Raw genomic sequence first — 22,246 nt, 5'->3', positions numbered from 1 at the left:
GGGCCTCTGTATAAATAAATTGATGTGAGATTTAGCCCATTTTTGAGTGTGGATTCATCATTCCTTACATCCGCAAAACCTTCAATAGCAGCAAGTCCAAATTCCAAGTCTGTACATGACATGTTTTTCAAATGAGAAGCTTTTAATGACATCTTTTGGTCATTGTTGGAATTACAAGTCATCTGCTGTTTTCCAGCTGATGACAGCAATCTAACACACACCAAAAAAGTTTTTACTATTGAAAACTTGAAATTGCAAAATGTTTACTCTGATTCTTCAGTTTATACTCTTACTATAATACTGAATTTTATGAATTTTGGAGTTTATTTCTGTTTCTTGATCATTTTCTTGACATTATTATGCATTTACTTTGAGTTATAAATTTTTTTTTTTTATAAAATTATTGGTAGAAAAATGCCAATGCCGATGTCATCAATTTGTAACACCATGGTCAGGTTTAATGACAAGCATAATGACAAACTGCAAAAACTGACACGTCAAATAAATTTAAAAAAGCTAAACTTCGACAAATAATAGTTTGATAATGTCTAAATATATAACCAAATGCATATCTTGTGATAAACTATAAAATTAGGATACAACAAGCAATCAGACTACACCGTAGGTGACTACAGCCATCTACTGGCTGATACTGGCATGACATGGTTTTCAAGCCATGTTATTTATATTTTGTTCACCAGGTTGCAGCAAACTGCCTCCAATTTATGTCACATTCTCATATTTTCTTCATGTTTTAATTTACAGAAATGTAAGTTCTTATTTTATTTATTTTTTAAATATGCTTATTTGTATATGCAAATTAATGGTAAAATTTAGAACATTACATTACATTTATTCATTTAGCAGACGCTTTTATCCAAAGCGACTTACAAAAGACGAAAACATAAGCGAATCATCTTAGGGAGACAGTGGTATGAAAAGAGCTGTATTACAAAGTTTCACTAGCATCAGAATAGTATTCAAAACAGAATAAAGTTTGTTTTTTTTTTAATGACTGGTTAAGTGCTCATGGAAAAGATGTGTTTAGTTGTTTTTTGAAGACAGCGAGTGAGTCAGCTTCACGGATGGAGTTGGGAAGGTCATTCCACCAATGTGGTATGATGAAGCTGAAAGTCCGGGAAAGTGTTTTGGTGCCTCTGTGTTGGTACAACAAGGCGACGTTCCTTAGCTGACCGCAGAAATGTAAATAAGACCAAAATAGCATAAAATCCCAAAAGAAAAATGCAATTTTATTGTTCTTACTTCAGGGAAGAAAATGTTTTTTTTTTTATAATTATCATCATTAAAAAAGGGTTACGCATTTAAAACTTCCGGTCAAAAATGACCATGAATACCAAAGGTGCTATTTTTGAATACCATAGGAGGGTTAAAAGCACTGGCAGCTTCTCTATCAGATCAGTTACATTACTGATAGGCTATCATGTAGTGCTGCAACTAATCAATTAATCTGTTGACTACTTCTTTGAATAATCAGATAAAAAAGCCCAATTTTATTCAATAGAATATATAAATATATGACTGCATCCTATACATTGTTTACAAAAAAGTTTTAAAATATAGATGCTACAATATAAATTGCATGGGTTGTTAAAAATTGTCCACAGTTTTGAAAGCAGCAGGACAATTTAAACCACAAAGGAGGAAAAAACAAATAAAATCTTCAGTTAACTGGTAAGTGGTAGAATGTTTTGCAGGATCACACACACATTCCCTCCTCTAAACTTGTTTGATCAGCCTGATGTCTTTATTCTATAAATATAAGGGACTCTGTGTTACAATCCCATTACAGTTAATGTTCAAATAAAATTTTATTTCTTGCATTATATGTAGGATTGTTACAGTCCTCACTCACTCTTACACCTCCATAAAAAAGGGAGGTATAAGAGTTGCATTTTTTTACATTTGGACAGTAAGCAGATTTAAGTATTTGCAACGAGATCATACGTTGTCGACTAAGGCGCAAGATCTTCTGAATTTATATTATTATAATGTAGGATTTCAATAAATTATGTTTACATTTCAATCTAAATTTAAAACAAACATTTTTATCAAACTGTACATTTTAAACAATTATTGTGCTGCCTTTTTCTTTTTTTGTGCAGATACACACATGCTCGGTGAGTAATGGAGACTTGCAGTAAAGACAAATGGATAAATGGATATAAGCACATGACTTTGAATTCATAACATTTACACATTATAAACTATAGAAAATCTCAGGTAAAATGCAAGTGATGCACTGGAGAGGAACAACTCTCAAGCAAATTAAACAGCACAAGCACTGTCAGAGTACATGACACGGCATCCTGCCCACATTAAACCGTACACTTATGATCCTCTTTGAAATACTCCGTGCACTGGGCAACTTGGGACAACTTGAGTTTTTCGTGCAAACACATTTCTCACTATTGTAAGTGGTCACTGACGGAGATCCTCTGTGCATGGTGTGCACATCCGACTAATCGGTAATACATTTTTTTTTTTTTTGGTCGATTATATTTGACGTTTCTTGTTTAAAAATGCTCTATACTTTGTTTTGAGAGCAATCAATCTAAAATCTCACCTTTTTTTCAATTGCCTAATTTTTTTTCTGCCCTTATTTTGATGTGTGGACTAAAATTGTGATAAAGTAGAATGTGAGCTATGCATTACTGTTTTGGACAAAAAAAGTTATATTTTAAAAAGTAATCAAATGAAACATTACCAAAAAACCATGTAAATGTATATATTTATATTCATCTGTATATTGGATTGTGTCGAGTTGTGTTACGTAACACCTGAGGTCGCTCCGCATACCGCTGCTGGTACGCGTAGCACAGTTTGAGCAGCACAGGATTAGCACATCCAGCTATTTGGGAACCTCTGAACTTTTCTAGGTCACTTATGATGTCCCCTACAAAGAGATTTTCTCTCAACTCATGCCTCCCACTAGCACGCCTGTGGGCTGTACCAAACTGTTCTGGACCCCAAGGCCCCAACGGAGCAGATGGCTCAAATTGCACTGGTGCCATTTGCGTTTATAAACACATTTGGAAAGACAGAGACTACTGGGGGCTGGAGATTTCTATTATTAATGAGCTCAGCTGTACCCCAGGGGTTGAATCTCAGGTTTCAGAAATGGCCGATATTCATAACCGACTGGCACATGGCCCCCACCAGGACTGTGTGATGGATAGTGCCGTTTGCTTGTTCATTTATTTTACATATTGCGTTAATGGGTTGAGAGAGAGAGAGGGGGAGAGAGGGGTTAATTGAATGAGAATCACACAAACATTTTTTTCTCATTATTTTACTCATTTCATTCCACGTTAAGTGGTGACCCACCCAGTACCAAATTGTTTAGCGTTTTAAGACAAAAATGTCCATACCATTAAACATTGAAATGTATTATTATTACCATGAACTGCATTACATTATACAAAATTATTAATATGACATGAGCTGGGGGCCTGGGTAGCTCAGTGGTAAAATACGCTGGCTACCACCCCAGGAGTTCGCTATCCCGGGGCGTGCTGAGTGACTCCAGCCAGGTCTCGTAAGCAACCAAATTGGCCCGGTTGCTAGGGAGGGTAGAGTCACATGGGGTAACCTCCTCGTGGTCACTATAATGTGGTTTGTTCTCGGTGGGGCGCGTGGTGAATTGAGCGTGGTTGCCGCGGTGGATGGCGTGAAGCCTCCACACGCGCTATGTCTCCGTGGCAACGCGCTCAACAAGCCACGTGATAAGATGCGCGGGTTGACTGTCTCAGACGCGGAGGCAACTGGGATTCGTCCTCCGCCACCCGGACTGAGGCGAATCACTATGCGACCACGAGGACTTAGAGCGCATTGGGAATTGGGCATTCCAAATTGGGAGAAAAAGGGGAAAAATCCCCCCCCCCCCCCCCCAAAAAAAAAAAAAAAATAAGACATGAGCTGAATAGGAAAACTAACGTTTTAGTTTAATATTGTCTTTATAATTTGAGCTTTTGGTCCTTGGTCATGCTCTTGGCAGGAAATAATTCACAGCACAAAACACATTTGTGGTCGGTGTAAAACATTTATCCTTGATGCAGGTAAAACAAGTTGTCTGGGTAGTATTTACTTTCATCTTGCCTAGTTTTTGTCCATGTTGGCATCTACCTATTTAGCACTGGACGCACAGACTTTGACGTCAACTAAAAGTTATAGAAAGCATTTTCTTCTCCCTTTAATAAGCCTATTACTGCTTTTAACTACACATGATTACAGGGTTAATTGCATTTTTCTATTTGCATTTAGCATTGTTTTGCATTGCTGTCTACGATCACATCAGAACAGACCTAAGACCCACCAGTTAAGATCCACTGACATACGCCACCTGAAGGTTAATAATCCAATGAAAACTTACCATGTAAAAGTACGAGAGGCAGCAGCCGATGGTCCAGAACACTGAGCCAGTTTTCACTGACTTCACCTGTGTGGAGAGGACACACTTAAGTTAATTCCGCTAATCCCAAACAAAGAGTCAGATACTATCACCTCAGACAAAGCCAAGACAAGGAACACTTTGAGATAAGAAAGAGACAAAGGAAATTAAATGTTTGAGTCAAGCTTGACTGTTAAGTCTTTGCTGTTTGAGATGACAGAAAACTCCAGAAAGAAAGGGACGAGCAAAATCACAGAGCTAAGACAAAGAATGCGGTCACTGCATCTGTTCCCGCTATCTCATCGTCCGCATTCAGCTTAAAGATGAGACTGATATCTGTGAAATTTTAAGGAATAGTTCACCCAAAAATTTATTCTGTCACTATTTACTCACCCTCATGTCATTATCAAACCCATCTGACTTTTTCCTCTATAGAACATAAGTTTTTTTTATTTTTATTTCATGATGTTCTCTTCCACACAATCATTAGATGGTGACCAGAGTCTGTAAACCTCCAAAAAAGGACAATAAAGCACAATAAAATCAGTCCATTTGACGACTCCACTATATTTCAAGTCTTCAAGGCATATGATGACTTTGTGTGAGGAACAGACTTAAATGCAATCATTCACTCACTGAAAATCTTGCCTCCATGGCCACCATTCACTGTTATTGTATGGAAAAGAACAGCTTGGACATTATTTTAGATAACTCCTTTTGTGTTCCGTGGAAGAAAGTGGCCATTCACACGGCACACGTTTTTGCATCTGTACGACTTGTCAAGTTAAAGAGAACTTCAAACATGTCTTAAAACAACTGCATTCTGTTCTATTTGTTGCACTGTCTCTTACGTTTTTTTAGCGCAAGAACGCATTCGGTCTGAGCCAAAGTCAGATTTGGACAGACACAAGGGTGGGTAAATGACAGAATTTTATTTTTTGCTTGAACTATTCCTAAACTAATTTCAACTAACTCATTTCAACTGCGCGGGGATGTGTTCGGAAGCTTTTAAAATGATTTTCAGTCATTACTCTGCTTTGAAAGCAGTCCTCAATGGGCATCTTAAGGTCAAACAGTAAGGGAGAAATGATCCAATCAACACGCAGGAATGAAGGACTTTCAGAGTGTGTAAAGAGGTTCCATATCATTAACATCTGAGTTTTGATGAATGAAGAGGAGGAAAATGAAAAAGATTAAAACACACACACACACACACACACACACAAACAAACGGTGGGTGTCATGGGGAATTTTAATAACTCAGCCCATCAAATCACCAACTTCATGAAATCACTTGCTGAGCGCGGTTTTCTTTCCTGTATTGATATAATTCCTATGAAAGTCTGGGCAGGACATACCGTAGGACTTATCTGCATTTGTAAATAGCCAATAGGCTTTTGTTACATTGCATCCATGAACCATGATTTGCTACTTGCTAGTCGGTGACAGGTGCTGCTAGGGGGAGGGTCATTCTCACTCTAGAGAGCATCTAATTGGACGAAAAAAAGTGTAGTGCAACATGTGCAATGACCTCAACACTAACAAACTAAAAGCACAAAACTTATGGTGTCTTTATTCTAACTTACCCAGAGGTAGTAGGTGAACTGCAAGGCAAAAATGGCAATGCCCTCATTGTCGAACGAGCCGGCCACGGAGCGGGAGATGTAGCCGGGCACGATGGCAATGAAACATGCCGCCAGCAGACCGGCACCCTGGTTCCACAGCTCCCGCGTCAACAGAAAGGTGGATATGGCGGTCAGGCCACTGAAGATGGGGGCCAGGAACACACAAACATCACGGATGTGAACTGTCACATGGAGTAGGTTCAGTATGTAGTGGATAAGGCCTGCCGTCACCATCAGACCAGGATACACCTGTAAAGGATGAGAAAGATGTGACAAAAAGGGGAGGGGGTGTTAGCTAGATATTAGCATGCCTAGATGAAATCTGCAGATTTTTTAGCATTTTATACAGTGATTATGGAATGGTTTTGAACATGGTAAAATGAATTCAACATAACTTACTGGCAGCTGTGAAAGTTTTACATTTATGCATCTGATGCAGTGTCTTATGCTGAAAAAATGTATACCTTGAATACAATGTGCATTTCCTGGGAATCAACCCCATGACCTTGATTTTGCTAAAGCAATGCTCTACCACCTGAACTATAGGAAGTCTTATTGCTCTACAGGAACAGAAATAGGGTTGAGAATCGGCTCCTATTCTGTACTTAAACCAGCCCGTCAGGCACCAACAATCATCCATGCAATTATCTAATCAGCCAATCATGAGGCAGCAGTGCAGTGCATAAAATCCTGCAGATATGGGTCAGGAGCTTCAGTTAATGTTCACAATCATCAGAATGGAGAAAAAATGTGATCTCAGTGATTTGGACCGTGGCATGATTGTTGGTGCCAGATGGGCTGGTTTGAGTATTTTTGTAACTGCTGATCTCCTGGGATTTTCACACACAACAGTCTCTAGAATTTACACCGAATGGTGCCAAAAACAAAAAACATCCAGTGAGCGGCAGTTCTGTGGACAGAAATGCCTTGTTGATGAGAGAGGTCAACAAAGAATGGCCAGACTGGCAAACTTGTGTGTGATTCTCAGTTCGAACTGACAAAGTCCTCGGTAACTCTGATAACAGCTCTGTACAATTGTGGTGAGAAGAACATCATCTCAGAATGTTGTTCTGAGATGCGGGTTGGCGTTGTTTTGGCGGCACAAGGGGGACCTACACAATATAAGGCAGGTTGTTTTAATATTGTGGTTGATCTGTGTTTTATAAAAAAAAATTATAAAACAGAAAATTAAAAGGCAATACATTATTTAGGCACACAAGCATTAAAAAAAAAAAACTATACAAAAAGTGGCTTTAGAATGCAATATATGGTTTATTTCCATATTATTGAACATAAGCCCATCATTGGCCTACAGTTCACAGCAATCCATTTTGCAAATGAATTCGTCAATCAGTCCGAGATTTATTATGAAGGCTTGTCTAAGAAAGCGTCAATGTATGTACACCTGCAACAGAGGGACACTTTTGCAGCGTCTCGGTTGTGTTGTGTCATAAACATAGTTTTTAGGTCACTGTGTCAAGTTAAACGAAGTTTGAAACTTAAAAAAACATGTCTTGAAATCTCTGCTTTTGGATTTGCACTCCATTAAGCGGTGTTTGAATGCAAGAACGTGTTCTAATCTTGTGTTGTCTGCTCTCGATAAGTGCCTTTTGTTCTGTCTGTATGAGCTGCGCATTGCCTTTACAGTGAGTTTCGCTTACTGCCCCCTGGAGAAAACAGGTGGTACTCCATGCTTGAATTGCTCATACGTGAATGATTAATTGCATACATTTTGTTAACGCATTCTTTTTTATATAATTAAATCACATTGAATTAACGCATTAAATTGACAGCCCTACTAAAAATTAATTCATTAATTAAATATGCTTATCACTTTTTTGTTTGTTTAGAACATTTAATACACTGCCTGGTAGGGCTGTCAAATTCAAATTTTAAATTCGAATATTCGTCGAATGTAAGATAAAAATAAAAATGCACATTTAAATGCGAAAATGAGCATTCGAATATTGATTGTGTGCCAAGCACTGACAATGAATTACATTCTTGGACTAAAACAGAAGCAGTGCAACAAATCAACAGAACACGACACATTTTAATTGCTGAATTTCCTTTTTAATTGACAAAGTGTTTGAAAAAATGCATTGTTTCTTCATGAGACGCTGAATATTGGAAATATTTCAGTAAAAAAAAAAAAAAAAAAAAATCTAATTTCGTTCCTCAGCCCTGTTTACAGCACTACTGCCTGGCCAAAAAAAAAAGTTGCATACTCTAAGTCTTTTGCTTTGATTACGGCGCCCATTCGTCATGGCATTGTTTCGACAACTTTATGCAACGTCACAACATTTATTTCCGTCCAGAGTTGCATAAATTTTTGGCCGAGATCTTGTATTGCTGACGGGAGAGTAGAACCACTCTGTAAAGTCTTCTCCAGCACATTTCAAAGACTTTCAATGGGGTTAAGGTCAGGACTCTGTGGTGGCCAATTCATGTGTGAAAATGATTCCTCATTATAAATAAGTAACCAGAAAGTCTGAGTGAACATTCCTTTTGCAAGAACTATTTTATTAATCTCTGATTTGTTATATTTGCTCTGTTGAAATCTGAAATGATCTCATTGTTTGGCAACAAATTGCTGAGGGCAAACAATGCAATGAAAATTCCATCTTTTTTCAAAAAAGGAAAAAATCATTAATGAAACCGTTCTCATCGCTGCATTCCTTATGATTTCCATCCCAAATCACAACAAATCATCAAATTAGCCAAAATATTTAATAAACAAGCAACAGGCGGGGAATGTGTAGAACTTTGTGAATGACAAATTACGCTTATGGTGAGATGTGAACAAATATAAAATTGATCAGCAACCACAAAAATGTATGCAGCAATTTGAAGAAGAAAAAAAAAAACTACAGGAATAAACACAGGATCTCTAAGAATTCCAGCAAAGACTCCTACATTTGATTCATTTATGTGCCCCAAGATGTACATTATGGATTAAATAAGAACTTAAGCCCAAGCAGACCTCAGGAGCTGCATAATCAGTCTGCTTCAGCTGAATTTAGCAGCCAGATAGCGGAAAAAGAGAGCAAGAAAAGATAGAAATACCCTGTCCTTTACCTCAACATTTCCATTCTCTCTTTATTCATCTCTCACACTGAGCGGCGGTCTGCAAACTGTGCTGGGAACAGACCGGTCTGCTCCAAAGTCAAGGCCGTATAACGACTGCTTGAACCATACACAACAACAGATGCTGTTCTCTGCCTCCCGCAGCCCCCCCACAGCTTCAGCACCAGAGCTGTCAGAGTGAGAAAACTCATTGCTAAATGCTAGCCAAACTTTCTCCAGCCAGTAAAGGCAGCTCATTAGCTTAGCTGCACTGTCTGCCTCTCTGTGACAGAGTGATAAAGATGGTCCCTTGTTGAGGGACTAGAAAGATGCTGTTTTGGGGAAGCCAGGCAGAGGCTGCACTTTCACAGACATGGCCTTTGCAGAAAATGTAACTATTTAGAGGTTGTGGGTTGTCAACTCTGGCAAATCTGCTCCAGATTTGAGGATGTTGTAACGTTGCCAGAAAAGTATTGTATTGATTCTATGTGTAAATAAAGCCATAACAACAGGTCATTATGTAAGATGCTCTGATGTAAGAAGTTTGCTGTCAAAGTGTTTGTGCCAAATAACTAAGTTCTAAAGGAGCTGACGCAATTATTCCATGCCATCACTGGGTCAAAAGCAACTGTATAAAAGTAAATATTTGCACAAAAAGCAGTAGCCTTAACATAGCATTGTGGACACTGCATTCAGCTCCAAATAAATTGTGGCCATTTTTACTATTGGGGAGACCGGGGCTAGTCGTCACAATGGCTGTATCTCAGTGACAATAATATTTGGAGTCAAAAGTCCAAGTGTTTTCTCTAGCAGAGGGTTTGTATGTTGGTTTCCAACACCTAGTTCAAAACCCTCTTAAATTTAAATATTTTTTGTGAATTCTACCCTAAGTAAATTTTCATCGTATTTTGTAATAGCTCTTGGGTAAATAAGCAAACATAATCAAGCCACACTGGCATACATATAGTCAAGTATATTTTTGACCATTACCTTTACCATTTCTGTTGTCTCAGGAATCATTTTGTGCTTCATAATGGTTTTACTTTATACATTTTCCTGAAAAACCTATAATGGGCAGTTTAATGCAGGCGTAGATTTAATGAGGTGTAGATTTTATTTTGGTGGCTATAATGGTGGAGACACGTTCCCACGTCACCCTCCAATGTTTACATGAACCCACAAGTTCTATGGTGACAACTTGCACCTTATAGTGTTAAAATATTCCCCGATATTTGGGGCATGTTGTCACAAAAGGTCAAGCATTTTCAATGATCTGTATATTTATTTCTGGGCAACATCAGTGATAATATTCAATATATATATATATTTTATTTATTTTTGCCAAGACATTAAGGTTTGTAGCTATGCAGAAATTGACTTATAAACCTACCCTGTGAAATAATTCACTGGAGTAAAAAATTGTGACAACTAGCCCCACTCTACCATATATTCGGCAAATGACGTACAAGAGTTTTAAGACATAATGGTGCCTGAATGTTAGCAAGACGTATAAAACACAGAAAGCAATGTGTACATAAAAAATGTGGTACATTTTTTGGCAAACCACAATTTTTTAGCCAATCCAATACCATAGCCAATCAGAAAGACTCTCTGCCTATTGGGTTGACTGACATTTTTTGAAAGCGGCATTTTGGAGAAGGGATGGGGGTGATCTAATTCAGTGGTTCATTTCAGCAAACTACATCAGACAAGTGAGAGAGAGACTCACCGTTCCTCCCACTATCCTGCCCAGTGGGTACCAGGCTCGCTCGTCAAACCAGTTCAGGAACTCGTAAAAGCCGTTAGTGGTGAGATGATGAGTTGATCTGTAGTTGAACCTGTAGAGACAGAGAAACATAAAAAAGGGACACTGTGTCATTTCTGATGGAAAAAGCAGCGTTTTTTATCAAAACTGTCATGTCAGGATGTGTTTCTTGAGAAGAGGTGATCTTGTTCGTCAGCGCTCAGGGCAGCGGGTTAAGAAACTGTCTGAATGAGTGATGGGGTCATTCCATTTTCATGAACACAACAGCCATTATCATCAATGACAAATCTTAACAAGTCATTACAATCAATGCCAAAACTCAAGACTATAAGAGGATCCAGTGGGAAGCAGTCAACAAGTAACTATTATGTGTAGCAAGGATATTATCAGAAACTAAAACTAAAATGTGAAAAAACATTTTCGTAAACTGAAATAAAAATACAAAATCAACATAACTGGAAAAACTGAAATTAAACTAAAATACATTTTCATGGCTCTGAAAAATCTAAAATAAAAACAATCTTAAAAATTCTAGAGACTGTTGTGTGTGAAAATCCCAGGAGATTAGCAGTAACAGAAACACTCAAACCAGCCCATCTGGCACAAACAATAATGTCACGGTCCAAATCACAGAGATCAATTTTTTTCCCCATTCTGATGGTTGATGTGAACATTAACTGAAGCTCCTGACTCGTATCTGCATGATTTTATGCACTGCTGCCACACGATTGGCTGATTAGATAAATTGCATGGATGATTGTTGGTGCCAGACGGGCTGGTTTGAGTATTTCTGTAACTGCTGATCTCCTGGGATTTTCACGCACAACAACACTCTCTAAAATTTACTCCGAATGGTGCCAAAAACAAAAAAATATCCAGTGAGCGGCGGTTCTTTGGACGAAAATGCCTTGTTGATGAGAGAGGTCAACAGAGAATGGCCAGACTGGTTCAAACTGACAAAGTCTACGGTAACTCAGATAACCACTCTGTACAACTGTGGTGAGAAGAATATAATCTCATAATGCTATTCTGAGATGCAGGTTGGTGCTGTGTTGGCGGCACGAGGGGGACCTACACAATATTAGGCAGGTGGTTTTAATATGGCTGATCGGTGTAAATGTGGAAATGTATTTTAACTTTTTAACTTCCAATGTTGCCAATTTTGTGTAAAAATGTGTAGCTGTCAAGAAATTTCAAGCACTGACAAGTCAAATCATTATTACACATGCAATATGACATCATATGGATAGAATAGACTATATGGAATTTAACAAATATCTAAAATGTGGTTAAAATCATATAAAACAATATATAATAAAATGACATTTCACATACTAAAAGATGTTATATTGAATTTAGCTACATATTTTAATACAATGTATGTACATATACACAACCGTTCAAAAGTTTGGGGTCACTTGCCTGAAATGTTTCTCATGATCTTAAAAATCTTTTGATCTGAATGTGTATGCTTAAATGTTTGTAATTAGTTTTGTAGACAAAAATATAATTGTGCCAACATATTAATTTAATAACAAAACTAAAAAGAAATGTATTATATATATATTTTTTTTTTAAATTGATGACTTGGACCAAATAATAAAAGTGCCCAACATAGATGGGAACTCCTTCAATACTGTTTAAAAAGCATCCCAGAGTGATACCTCAAGAAGTTGAGAAAATGTCAAGAGTACATGTCTGCAAATTCTAGGCAAAGTGTGGTCACTTTGAAGATGCTAAAATATAACACAGTTTTGATTTATTTTTGATTTTTTTAGTCACAACATAATTCCCATAGTTCCATTTGTGTTATTTCAGAGTTGTGATGACTTTACTATTATTCTAAAATGTGAAAAAAATAAAAAATAAAGAATGAGTAAGTGACCCTAAACTTTTGAACGGTAGTGTGTGTGTATATATATATATATGTATGTGTATATATATGTGTAGAGCCGAGGAGGGCGGGGCCGGGCTGGAATGAGACACACCCGGTCCCCAATGAGCCTGATGGGGCGCGCGAGGGATAAAGGCGGCCGGGGACGACAGTTCAAGAGAGAGAGAGAGAATTGCAGGCAGCTGTACTGTGTTTTTAGTTGTGTGTTTTGGTTGTGTTTTTTGGTTAATAAATTGTTATTTAAGTTGTCAAGCCGGTTCTCGCCTCCTCCTTTCCACTAAACCCCCTTACAATATGTATATGTGTGTGTGTGTGTGTGTGTGTGTGTGTGTGTGTGTGTGTGTGTGTGTGTGTATATATATATATATATATATATATATATATATATATATATATATATATATATATATATATATATATATATATATATGTGTGTGTGTATGTATGTATGTATGTGTATATATGTATGTATGTATGTATGTGTATGTATATACACACACACATGTATGTATATATGTATGTATATATATGCATGTATATGTATGTATGTATGTATGTATGTGTATATATGTATGTATGTGTGTATATATCACACACACACACACACACACACACACACACACACACACACACACACACACACACACACAGATCAGCCACAACATTAAAACCACCTGCCTAATATTGTGTAGGTCCCCCTTGTGCCACCAAAACAGCACCAACCCGCATCTCAGAATAGCATTCTGAGATAATATTCTTCTCACCACAATTGTACAGAGCAGTTTATCTGAGTTACTGAAGACTTTGTCAGTTCAAACCAGTCTGGCCATTCTCCACTGACCTCACTCATCAACAAGGCATTTCCATCCACAGAACTGCCCCTCACTTGATGGTTTTTGTTTTTGGCACCATTCTGAGTAAACTCTAGAGACTGTTGTGCTTAAAAATCCCTGGAGATCAGCAGTTACAGAAATACTCAAACCCGCCCATCTGGGATTTTCACAGGATTTAGAGTTTTGTTTGATATTCAGTTTTCAGAGTTGCGACAAGGCTTACTTTCTCATGTCCAATGCACTAAAGTGGACTTTGTGGATAAAGTTCGGAAAAAATAAGCATTCTTAAATCGGAATTATGCGTTTTCTTCTACTGTAATATCAGTAATGAAATTCAGTTGGTCTTAATAAAATGAAGATTTTTAATATTATAAGTATTATTTACAAACTGCACATTTCGGTGTCCAGCTATACGACCCACGTTGCACAAATGCCTGTTTTCCCCATTCTATATGTATCACTTGAAATAAAAACTTAAACTAAAATAAAAACTAAATGTATTGGAAAAACTAAAACTAAACAAAATATTTAAAAACTAAAACTAACATAGAACTAACAAACAAAACAAAAATTAATCTAAATTGGAGTGAAAAATGTAAAACGAAATAGAAATAAAAACTAAATTTAAAATGTAAAACTATTATAAACTTCGTGTAGCATTTCCTGTAGTTAAAAACTTTTGGTTAAATCGTTCAACTGTTTAAATTGCATAGAAGGTCACACCACAGCTTTGAAAGATTTCAAGGACAAGAATTAATTTTAATCATTGTGATTCAGTGCACACAGACAGCAAAACACCTGTTCAATCAGTCATGCATAGTTTATTGAGGACTTCTGCATGTTTGTCCTTTATTCCAGTTAATCTGCCACAAGATGAAGTATAAATACAGAGTTGAATATTAGACACCTGCCCACAGCGAACAAATTATTGTTTATTAAGGATGAAGTCATTTCAGCACCACTTGCGCAGTTGTCAGAAATAAACGTTTAAATTAAGGGGCAATATTTGCCCCCTGGATTTGACTTTCAGGGGCATTCTTTACCTTTATGAGGGCATTTTTTTCTAACCATATAAAACAAACCGTGTCATCTGTTGACTTGCGTCACTAAAAAGAACTGCAAAATGAATGACTGTGGTCAAACATGTTTCCAGAATACTGCCCTATCTTCCATTGGATGACCAAATAGACCTGTCCCAAACTCATGCTATTGGTTGAACCTATATTGCCATGTTGGGATGCTCAAACAAACTGAGCAATGTTTTGATAGCACCACAGATGCACAGTAGCCGCTTTTCCACCATTGGGCCAGTGTGAGCCAGGGCTATCAACTGGTCAGCCAGGGCCAAGAGCCATGGACTTCAAGCCTTGAGACCAAAATCGATCTGCATTCCCACCATCATGCCAATAGCCCTGCAGTGTTGCCATAAAATCTGCCCTTAATATGCCACCCTGGTGCCAACGTCACTCTACCCGCCCATTTCACAAGCAAGAGGGTAACTCAAGCTGAGGTATCAGACTCTGGAGACTAGCTAACCCTTGAAATGAATACAGATTTGTGCCATTTCTGCAATTTTTAAGATTTACCCCACAGTAAGCCTGGTTTATCCCAAGTTTATTTTTCTTCATTAACCAACATCTTATGGAGTTTTGTGTTCCTTGCCACAGTCGCCTTCGGCTTGCTCACTGGGGATCTAAATACAATTATTATTTAATTATTTATTTTTATATATACAATTTACAATCATTTAATCAAATTACACAATGATGCCTCTAAGGCTTATTGAATTATAGATATTACAGTTTTATCATCTGTTAAAGCATGATTTTCTGTAAAGCTGCTTTGAAACGATGTGTGTTGTATAAAGCGCTATACAAATAAAAATGAATTGATTTGACTTAATCACGTCTCCATTTCGGCAAAAGCCATTGATCTGACTTTGCACATTTTCATCAGCATAAATATTCAGAAGAGCCCTGATTTCATCTACCGACCAGTACTGATGATCCTCAATTCTCTCTTGATCTGTTGAGGTAACCTTGTAGCTAGACATGAAAAATTTATAAATGAGCATCTTGGTGCTGAAACCTCTGACCTGACTCAGTGAAACTCCACCTTATACACTGACCCCGCCTCAATCCCCAGTTGGCCTTCATTGGCCCAAGGGTAATCGGCGGGCCAGGGCGCTTGGCCCTTGGTCCAGAGGAAGTCCTGGAGAGACGCGATAAAGCCCCGTAAGTGACAGTGGGAACGCAACTGGCCCTGGTACACACTAACACGCCCTTATTTGGCCTGCTAATGAAAACACTTTCTGGGGGGAATCAACCTACAAATGTCTTACTAATAGTTGTTTCTGCATATTGAGATGAGATAAGAGAAAGGATTTGAACATGAACAAAATTAGACACTACAACTTAAATGCACTTTTAAACTATTCCTGATGGTCTCTATCAATTTAGAACCATTAATTTGATGCACACCAGATTAAAATTAAAACCTCAAAATCCACCACGTGCACAACTGTAATTAAACACCGTAATCCTCTCAAACGCCTTTATCAGCCTAAGTACTGCAAACTGTTTGGCCTGCTGAGAGTTTCACTCCCCCCCCCCCCCAGAAGTCAGATGCTTTGTATGATATTGCATGTTTGTTCTTCAGGCGGTGCATGTTAATACTAATGCAAAACTGTGTGTTGATAAACAGATTTAATCAAAATTGTGAAAGTCAAGAAAACCAATCATGGGATTGATTGAATTTCTCATCTTCTCCCAGAGCAGTCTGTTTTCTCAGAATTTATTGTTTGCTGCTAATAGGTAATGTTTTCAGTTGAAACAAAATACAGTCAGTGTACAGCCAAACGAATACACAGAAACTGATTATACTTAGCAGTTCCTGTTCTTCTGAATGCTAATCCAATTTTGAACTTGAAGAATCTACAAAAGCAAAATACCCTCTGTCAAAACACAATACAACTATATTAAACAAAGTAGGCCTAGAACTTATTTTATAAAACTGAATTCGAAAATCTGATTGGATGACCTAAGTTTGTTGTAAAACAGCTTATGTGCACAAGTTGAACACACATGAGCCAAGTTTACATGAACAATATCAGATAGGCTAATGTCTAAATTACTTGCTGAAAGAATTGTTTATTGTAAACATTATTAATAATTAATGTAATTACTTATTTTTCCTTGGTGTCTTTATTAATATAGTTGTTGCCGTCATGCCTGACAACAGTAAAATCACTGTAATGCATGGCCATCCTCTTCCCGTTAGTTATCTCGATAACTAATAAACCTTTAAAAGACAGACAATGTTAATCAATCGCATATGCTTCTGTTGAACTACACTGTCCATAATAAAGCAAAGAAATATCCACCAATCAGAGAAGCACAGCCAACAAAGCGTGCCAGCAGTGATCACCCACTCACATGATGCACTCTAAGATGCAACATGCTCTACTAAATAATTCTCTACTAAATAATTTAAGACTATATTTTTATATTATTCGATTAAGTCATTTCATGTTTCATGGGATTGCAGTTTATTCCCTAATGAAAGATGGGAAGTACACAGTCTTGTACCTTGTCTTTTATGCTTTAAATCAAATAAGAATTTAACATTTTTAATTTAACTTTGTTATTCACCTCAGAGCTGGTTGGTTTGGTTCGTGACTTAGAACTCGTTTAGGAAGGATTTATTGAAATCCCTATGGAAAAAAATACTTCTGGAACAAAGGCGGTGTGGACATACACAGGTACCCTCTATAGAGGTTGGGAGAAGAGGGCAGATTTCAGAATCCTTCTCATCTCAAAGTAGACAGAACAAACCAGTTTTAGCATCTCTAATTTTGAGAAGAAAAAAAACAGCACAAAGCAAAGCGTAGTTGACTAATACACATCAGTTTATTAATTTATGGTTGATGGGTTTGTGGGAACATTCACATGCCCACCTGAAAGATCTGCAGAACACTTATGCAATATTTTAATGACTATGACAAATGACGCAAGTGAGACACAAACACTGGCTGATGTGATAGGACAATTATTTACTACATAGGCTAATAAATTCAGCCATAGACTTTCAATAAGTGACCAGTATTCTATGCTCAGTGGATTTTCGATGGATACTATTGTGGATACTAACCATGTTGCTTTCAACTTTCCATTGGGACAGAAATATATTAAGGCTTTATTTAATCATATTCTGCATGTATGGCAAGTGTCCTCACATGTGCCGCTATCAGATTAATGTCCTTACTAATTCAGTCAATTTAACTGGTAAGAGATGCTTAATGTTCACAATAGAATCTGGCAACCCAGCACTTGAGTGGGAGGAACATCAGAACTGTGAATCGTGCATATATAAAAGACCCCTTTAAAGCATGACTGTACACACACACACACAAACACAAACTGTCCGTCACTGACCCTGGCTGCTAACTGACACCGCAAACTGCTACCTCCATTTCAACCCTTTCATCTGTCTAGAGAGGCTAAAGATTCAAGCAGCTTTACTGGTATGATAAAAATCTCGCTTTTCATCACTCCACTATTTGAAACCTGAACCGTGTCCTTGGCATTGATTTATTGCGATGTCCTTCAGCAAGGCAGCAAAACTCCAAATAATAGCTCCATGCATACATGTCCACAACAAGGGGTCAGGGTTTGGCTGGTACACACTGCCCAGTTAACCCCTGCTGGGTGATGCCAAAATCTGGGTCTATCCATTGACAGTCATTCAAATGTAACAAGCCTGATCTCATGAAAATTATGCAACTGTGGCGATATTTTCCAAAATTATATTATGTGGCACTTCTAGAGAGTTAAATGATCTCTTAAGCCGATAAGGTTAAGGTTAATGCTTTTATCAAGTTTTCAATCAACAAAACCTACCTCCCTACCCTAAACCTTAAACCTAACAGATAATGTCAGAAAAGCAAATGTGAGCTAAAAAAAATGCAATTGCTGAAGCAACCATGTCTATTTGTGTTGCTTCAATAACACTTTAGGCTCACTTGACTCTCACGTGCTCTTCAGGACTAGTACCCTGGTCCTTTGCAATTCTTTTTTCTTTTTGCAAGCAAAATACAAAAACGAACATTTCATTATATCCACCCTTTTCCTGAACACTGAAGTGTTCCACGAGTTGCCTGTTTTTAATTTCCAGTTTCCAGTGTTTTCACCCACATCGGCGTATATTCTTAGTGGGTAAAGTATTACATTTGTAGAAACTGTCAAAAAAAAAAACATGTGGCTCTATAGTGCCGATATGACCTTTTTATTTTTTTTTTTTTTAAACAGGGCCTCACCTGAGTAAGTAGATGACATGAAGCAATGGTCCGAGGTTAGTTACGTTGATTTCATTAACTACTTTAAGTTGTTATGACAGTCAACAACTGCACAAGTCGAGCGTGAAATTAATTTTTAATCCAAAGAACACTTAAAAGGTTGTTGTACTCCATCTAGATCACTCATTTTGGTTTGTTTTACATTGCTTCTCAAGACCAGAAAACAGGCAATTAGAATCATCATGGTGCTGCCCAGAGGTTTCTTAGGAAAACTGTGGATTAAAGCAGACGTTTTACCTGTGCTTGATCTTTTGAGAGGGCTCTTAAAAGCATGGACTTATTTTTTTTGTTTACTACCTAGAGTGAGTTTTTTTGTTTCTGCGATGTGGATAACATGTATGGAATCATGGAATCCAGTCATAAAAATGTTATTAACTATTAAATGCAGAATGTCACAGAATGTTTGACAAAGTATTAATGCTCAATTAATCAAATTAAAATCATGATATGTCCTAGTGTGATGATAAACTTCAAAAGGCTGAGATATAAAACAAATATACAGTCTGAATGCGCTGCATGCTTCAAAGAGAATGTGTAAAGCTCATACACTGAAAAACACCTCATCATAAGCATCACGTGTGCTCTGTGTTTGTAATATTTTACAGACAGCAGAGCACGCATTAAGTTTGCGACAGTAATATACAACTACTGTATATAGCACAATGTAATATTCAATGTAGTAATAAATAATAATATTAATAACAATAAAGTCTGAGAGGCAGTCGAGGAGGAAAGGAGATGTGCACACGCAGTTGAGATTCTCTCTCAGGTTGTATTTTTTTTTTTCTCAATACCGTAGATAAGCAAATGTACATGGTATGATAACCATCAATTTTCATCCCGTGGAACACCGTGAAACCGGTACACCGCTGCAACCCTACCCATGTGTCATTTTCTGCAAAGCAAGATTACTACTCTGCCGTCACTGCTTGTCCACCTCAAAGGCCAAAATCTAGACATTTCAGATTTGTCTGACAAGGCATTAGTAACCAATTCCTTCACGACTGAGGTTATGGAAAAATGAATGCAATAAGTGTTCGACTGAGGAGTCAGACTGGGCAATTTGTCAACAGATTTGTTGGCTGACATTATCAAAGGCATCCCCTTCAATTTAATCAGGAGAAAAAAGCTGCAAAGATGGAAGATGGCAAACCTGGAGAAAGATTATGGAAAAGGTTTTTAAGAATCGTAAACATAACTCATCGTTAGTTAACACCATCCAAGCCATCACAAAAGACAACTTGTCCAAATACCATGTAAAAATAAAAGTGAGTGACTATTAGGTAACTTTATTTGGACCCGCAACACTTCTAACAACTTTTAGCCTATCTCGTGGGAACAATTCCGGTTTATTTAGGATGCCTAAAGTTTGTTTTCTTCAGAGCTCCACATGGCTCCACATTTGAAATATTTCTCACACTAAACCAAAAGGAAAATATGAGGAACAAAATCACAACATTCTGTGTTTGTGACGGGTATAATTTTACAGCATACTGTCCTATATAATGCTGCAAGTGACAATTATCGGCAAAAAATGTAATATTTTTAATGTAGTAAAAAAAAAAAAAAAAATAGCAGTTTATCGTATCACCATACGTTGCTGTAAAAAATTTTTTTTGACAATGCACATCGTGGATGGGACGTTTAGCATCTGCTCTATCCAATACACGCAACATCTACGTAACGTGGGCATACAAATGGAAATCGCTTCATTGCACACAAGGAGATCTAAAATACAATTGCAGACTAGCAGCCAACAGGTGTTGTACGTACAATGAGTTCGGCTGAAACTGCAGAAACTGAAACTAGTGTGGGAGTGAGACATACAGCTTTACAGCGCAAGTGACTGAATGACCATTTGAAGCATGAGAATGATCTGATCTGACAGTATGGGAGGAAATTAAAGTTTACAGAGGTTTAATGATAGTGACATATTTATCTACTAATATATATATATATATATATTGCTGAATATTATGTATAATAATGCTATGGGGGACTATAATCCTAATGTCAAATGTCATGTCTGATTTGATTTCATCAGTAAAATTATTTAACTGGATAAGCATGCACTTCCATTAAATATATATTTTTGAAAAGAATATTCAGATGTAATAAGACCATTTTATTTTTTTTCATACAATTTTATTTTAATTTAAAATATATTTTAAATGCACGTTTTCAGTCACTGTGTAAGCAGTAAATGTATCTCACATAATTCCATATTTTCACCAAGCAGAATTGTTAGCTTTAATTTCCATTTGGTTTCACCATAGTCCCAGTACATCTCTAATAGATCATTTAGCACTTAAGAACAGTACTTTTAGCTTAATTTTAAAGGAAAGAAATTGTTATGCATATGACTTTAAAGTTATAATAATACAATTAAAAAAAAACTTTCAATCTCAACTTTTCTCGATTTAGGCTTAGTTTAAAAAAATCGTGATCCGAAAATATATTTTGACCATACTCAGAGACTCTCATGATACAACACTGCTGAAAAACGAATATGAGCACTAAAAATACACTTCAGTTATTATTCATGTTTGACATTATACCTTTTAGACAGTAAGTATGGACGTTCATAAATTTAACTTTGGTGTTGTTCTCCAACGTCAACTATACCAGAAAAAAAAAAAAAATGTGTTGCAAACAATGCAATCCAAAGATATAGAAATTGGAACCATTAGGGATGCACAATATATCAGCGGGCGATATATTATTGGCCGATAACCTTGAAAATCTCTATTATTATCGCGCCGATAATGGAATTACCACCTATATTTTCGTTGACAATTTGTTACGGTTTATTTGCTTGTGGCTGAGAACCTCTGACTGCCTGCCACGTCTTTCCTTCAGGCAGAGACTCAGGCAGCCCCAAGCGACACAGCATGTCTTTGTGAGTGAGAGCAAGTGAGAGCCAAGCTGATGTCGCTCTCTGTGGATTATTTCAAAATCTCTGCACAGTGTCATGTTGTTTTGGGTCTGGTTTTAATTTGGGATCATCTGCGGTGAGTAACAACATGCCATTTCACATATTCTGTTTATGTTTCATCAGGCAATAATCAAAAACGTGACAAAAAACATGTATGTTACTTGGGGGCTATCAATTTCACTTATTACTTAATGAAACGAACAGAATGTGGGAAATTGCACATCTTTACTTGCAGCACGGCACTGCAATCAAAACAAGCCCCAAAACATCCACGGTTCATAGATCTTGAAAAGTTTCACAGAGTGACTTGAGATGGCTAAAAACACTAGTTTGTGAGTGAAATGAATGTGTTTCTTGTATTTTACGA

The 22,246-nt window shown here is 37.2% G+C and overlaps 1 protein-coding gene across 1 annotated transcript in view; it reads right to left on the bottom strand.

Moving 5' to 3' along the window:
- Window positions 1–22,246, bottom strand: part of LOC127454481 (dolichyl-diphosphooligosaccharide--protein glycosyltransferase subunit STT3B) — a 76,095-nt gene that overhangs the window by 27,979 nt on the left and 25,870 nt on the right. The window contains exons 2-4 of the mRNA XM_051721722.1: window positions 10,829–10,937; window positions 5,995–6,282; window positions 4,391–4,456 (exon numbers count right to left, since the gene is read on the bottom strand). Of these exons, the coding sequence (XP_051577682.1) occupies window positions 4,391–4,456; window positions 5,995–6,282; window positions 10,829–10,937 (463 nt within the window). The remainder of the gene's footprint in view (window positions 1–4,390; window positions 4,457–5,994; window positions 6,283–10,828; window positions 10,938–22,246) is intronic.

Source organism: Myxocyprinus asiaticus, chromosome 16 (assembly GCF_019703515.2).
Source record: "Myxocyprinus asiaticus isolate MX2 ecotype Aquarium Trade chromosome 16, UBuf_Myxa_2, whole genome shotgun sequence".
NCBI classification, from domain to species: Eukaryota; Metazoa; Chordata; class Actinopteri; order Cypriniformes; family Catostomidae; genus Myxocyprinus; species Myxocyprinus asiaticus.
The sequence above is the reverse complement of the archived record's forward strand: the minus strand, read 5'-3'. Positions and strand labels throughout refer to the sequence as shown.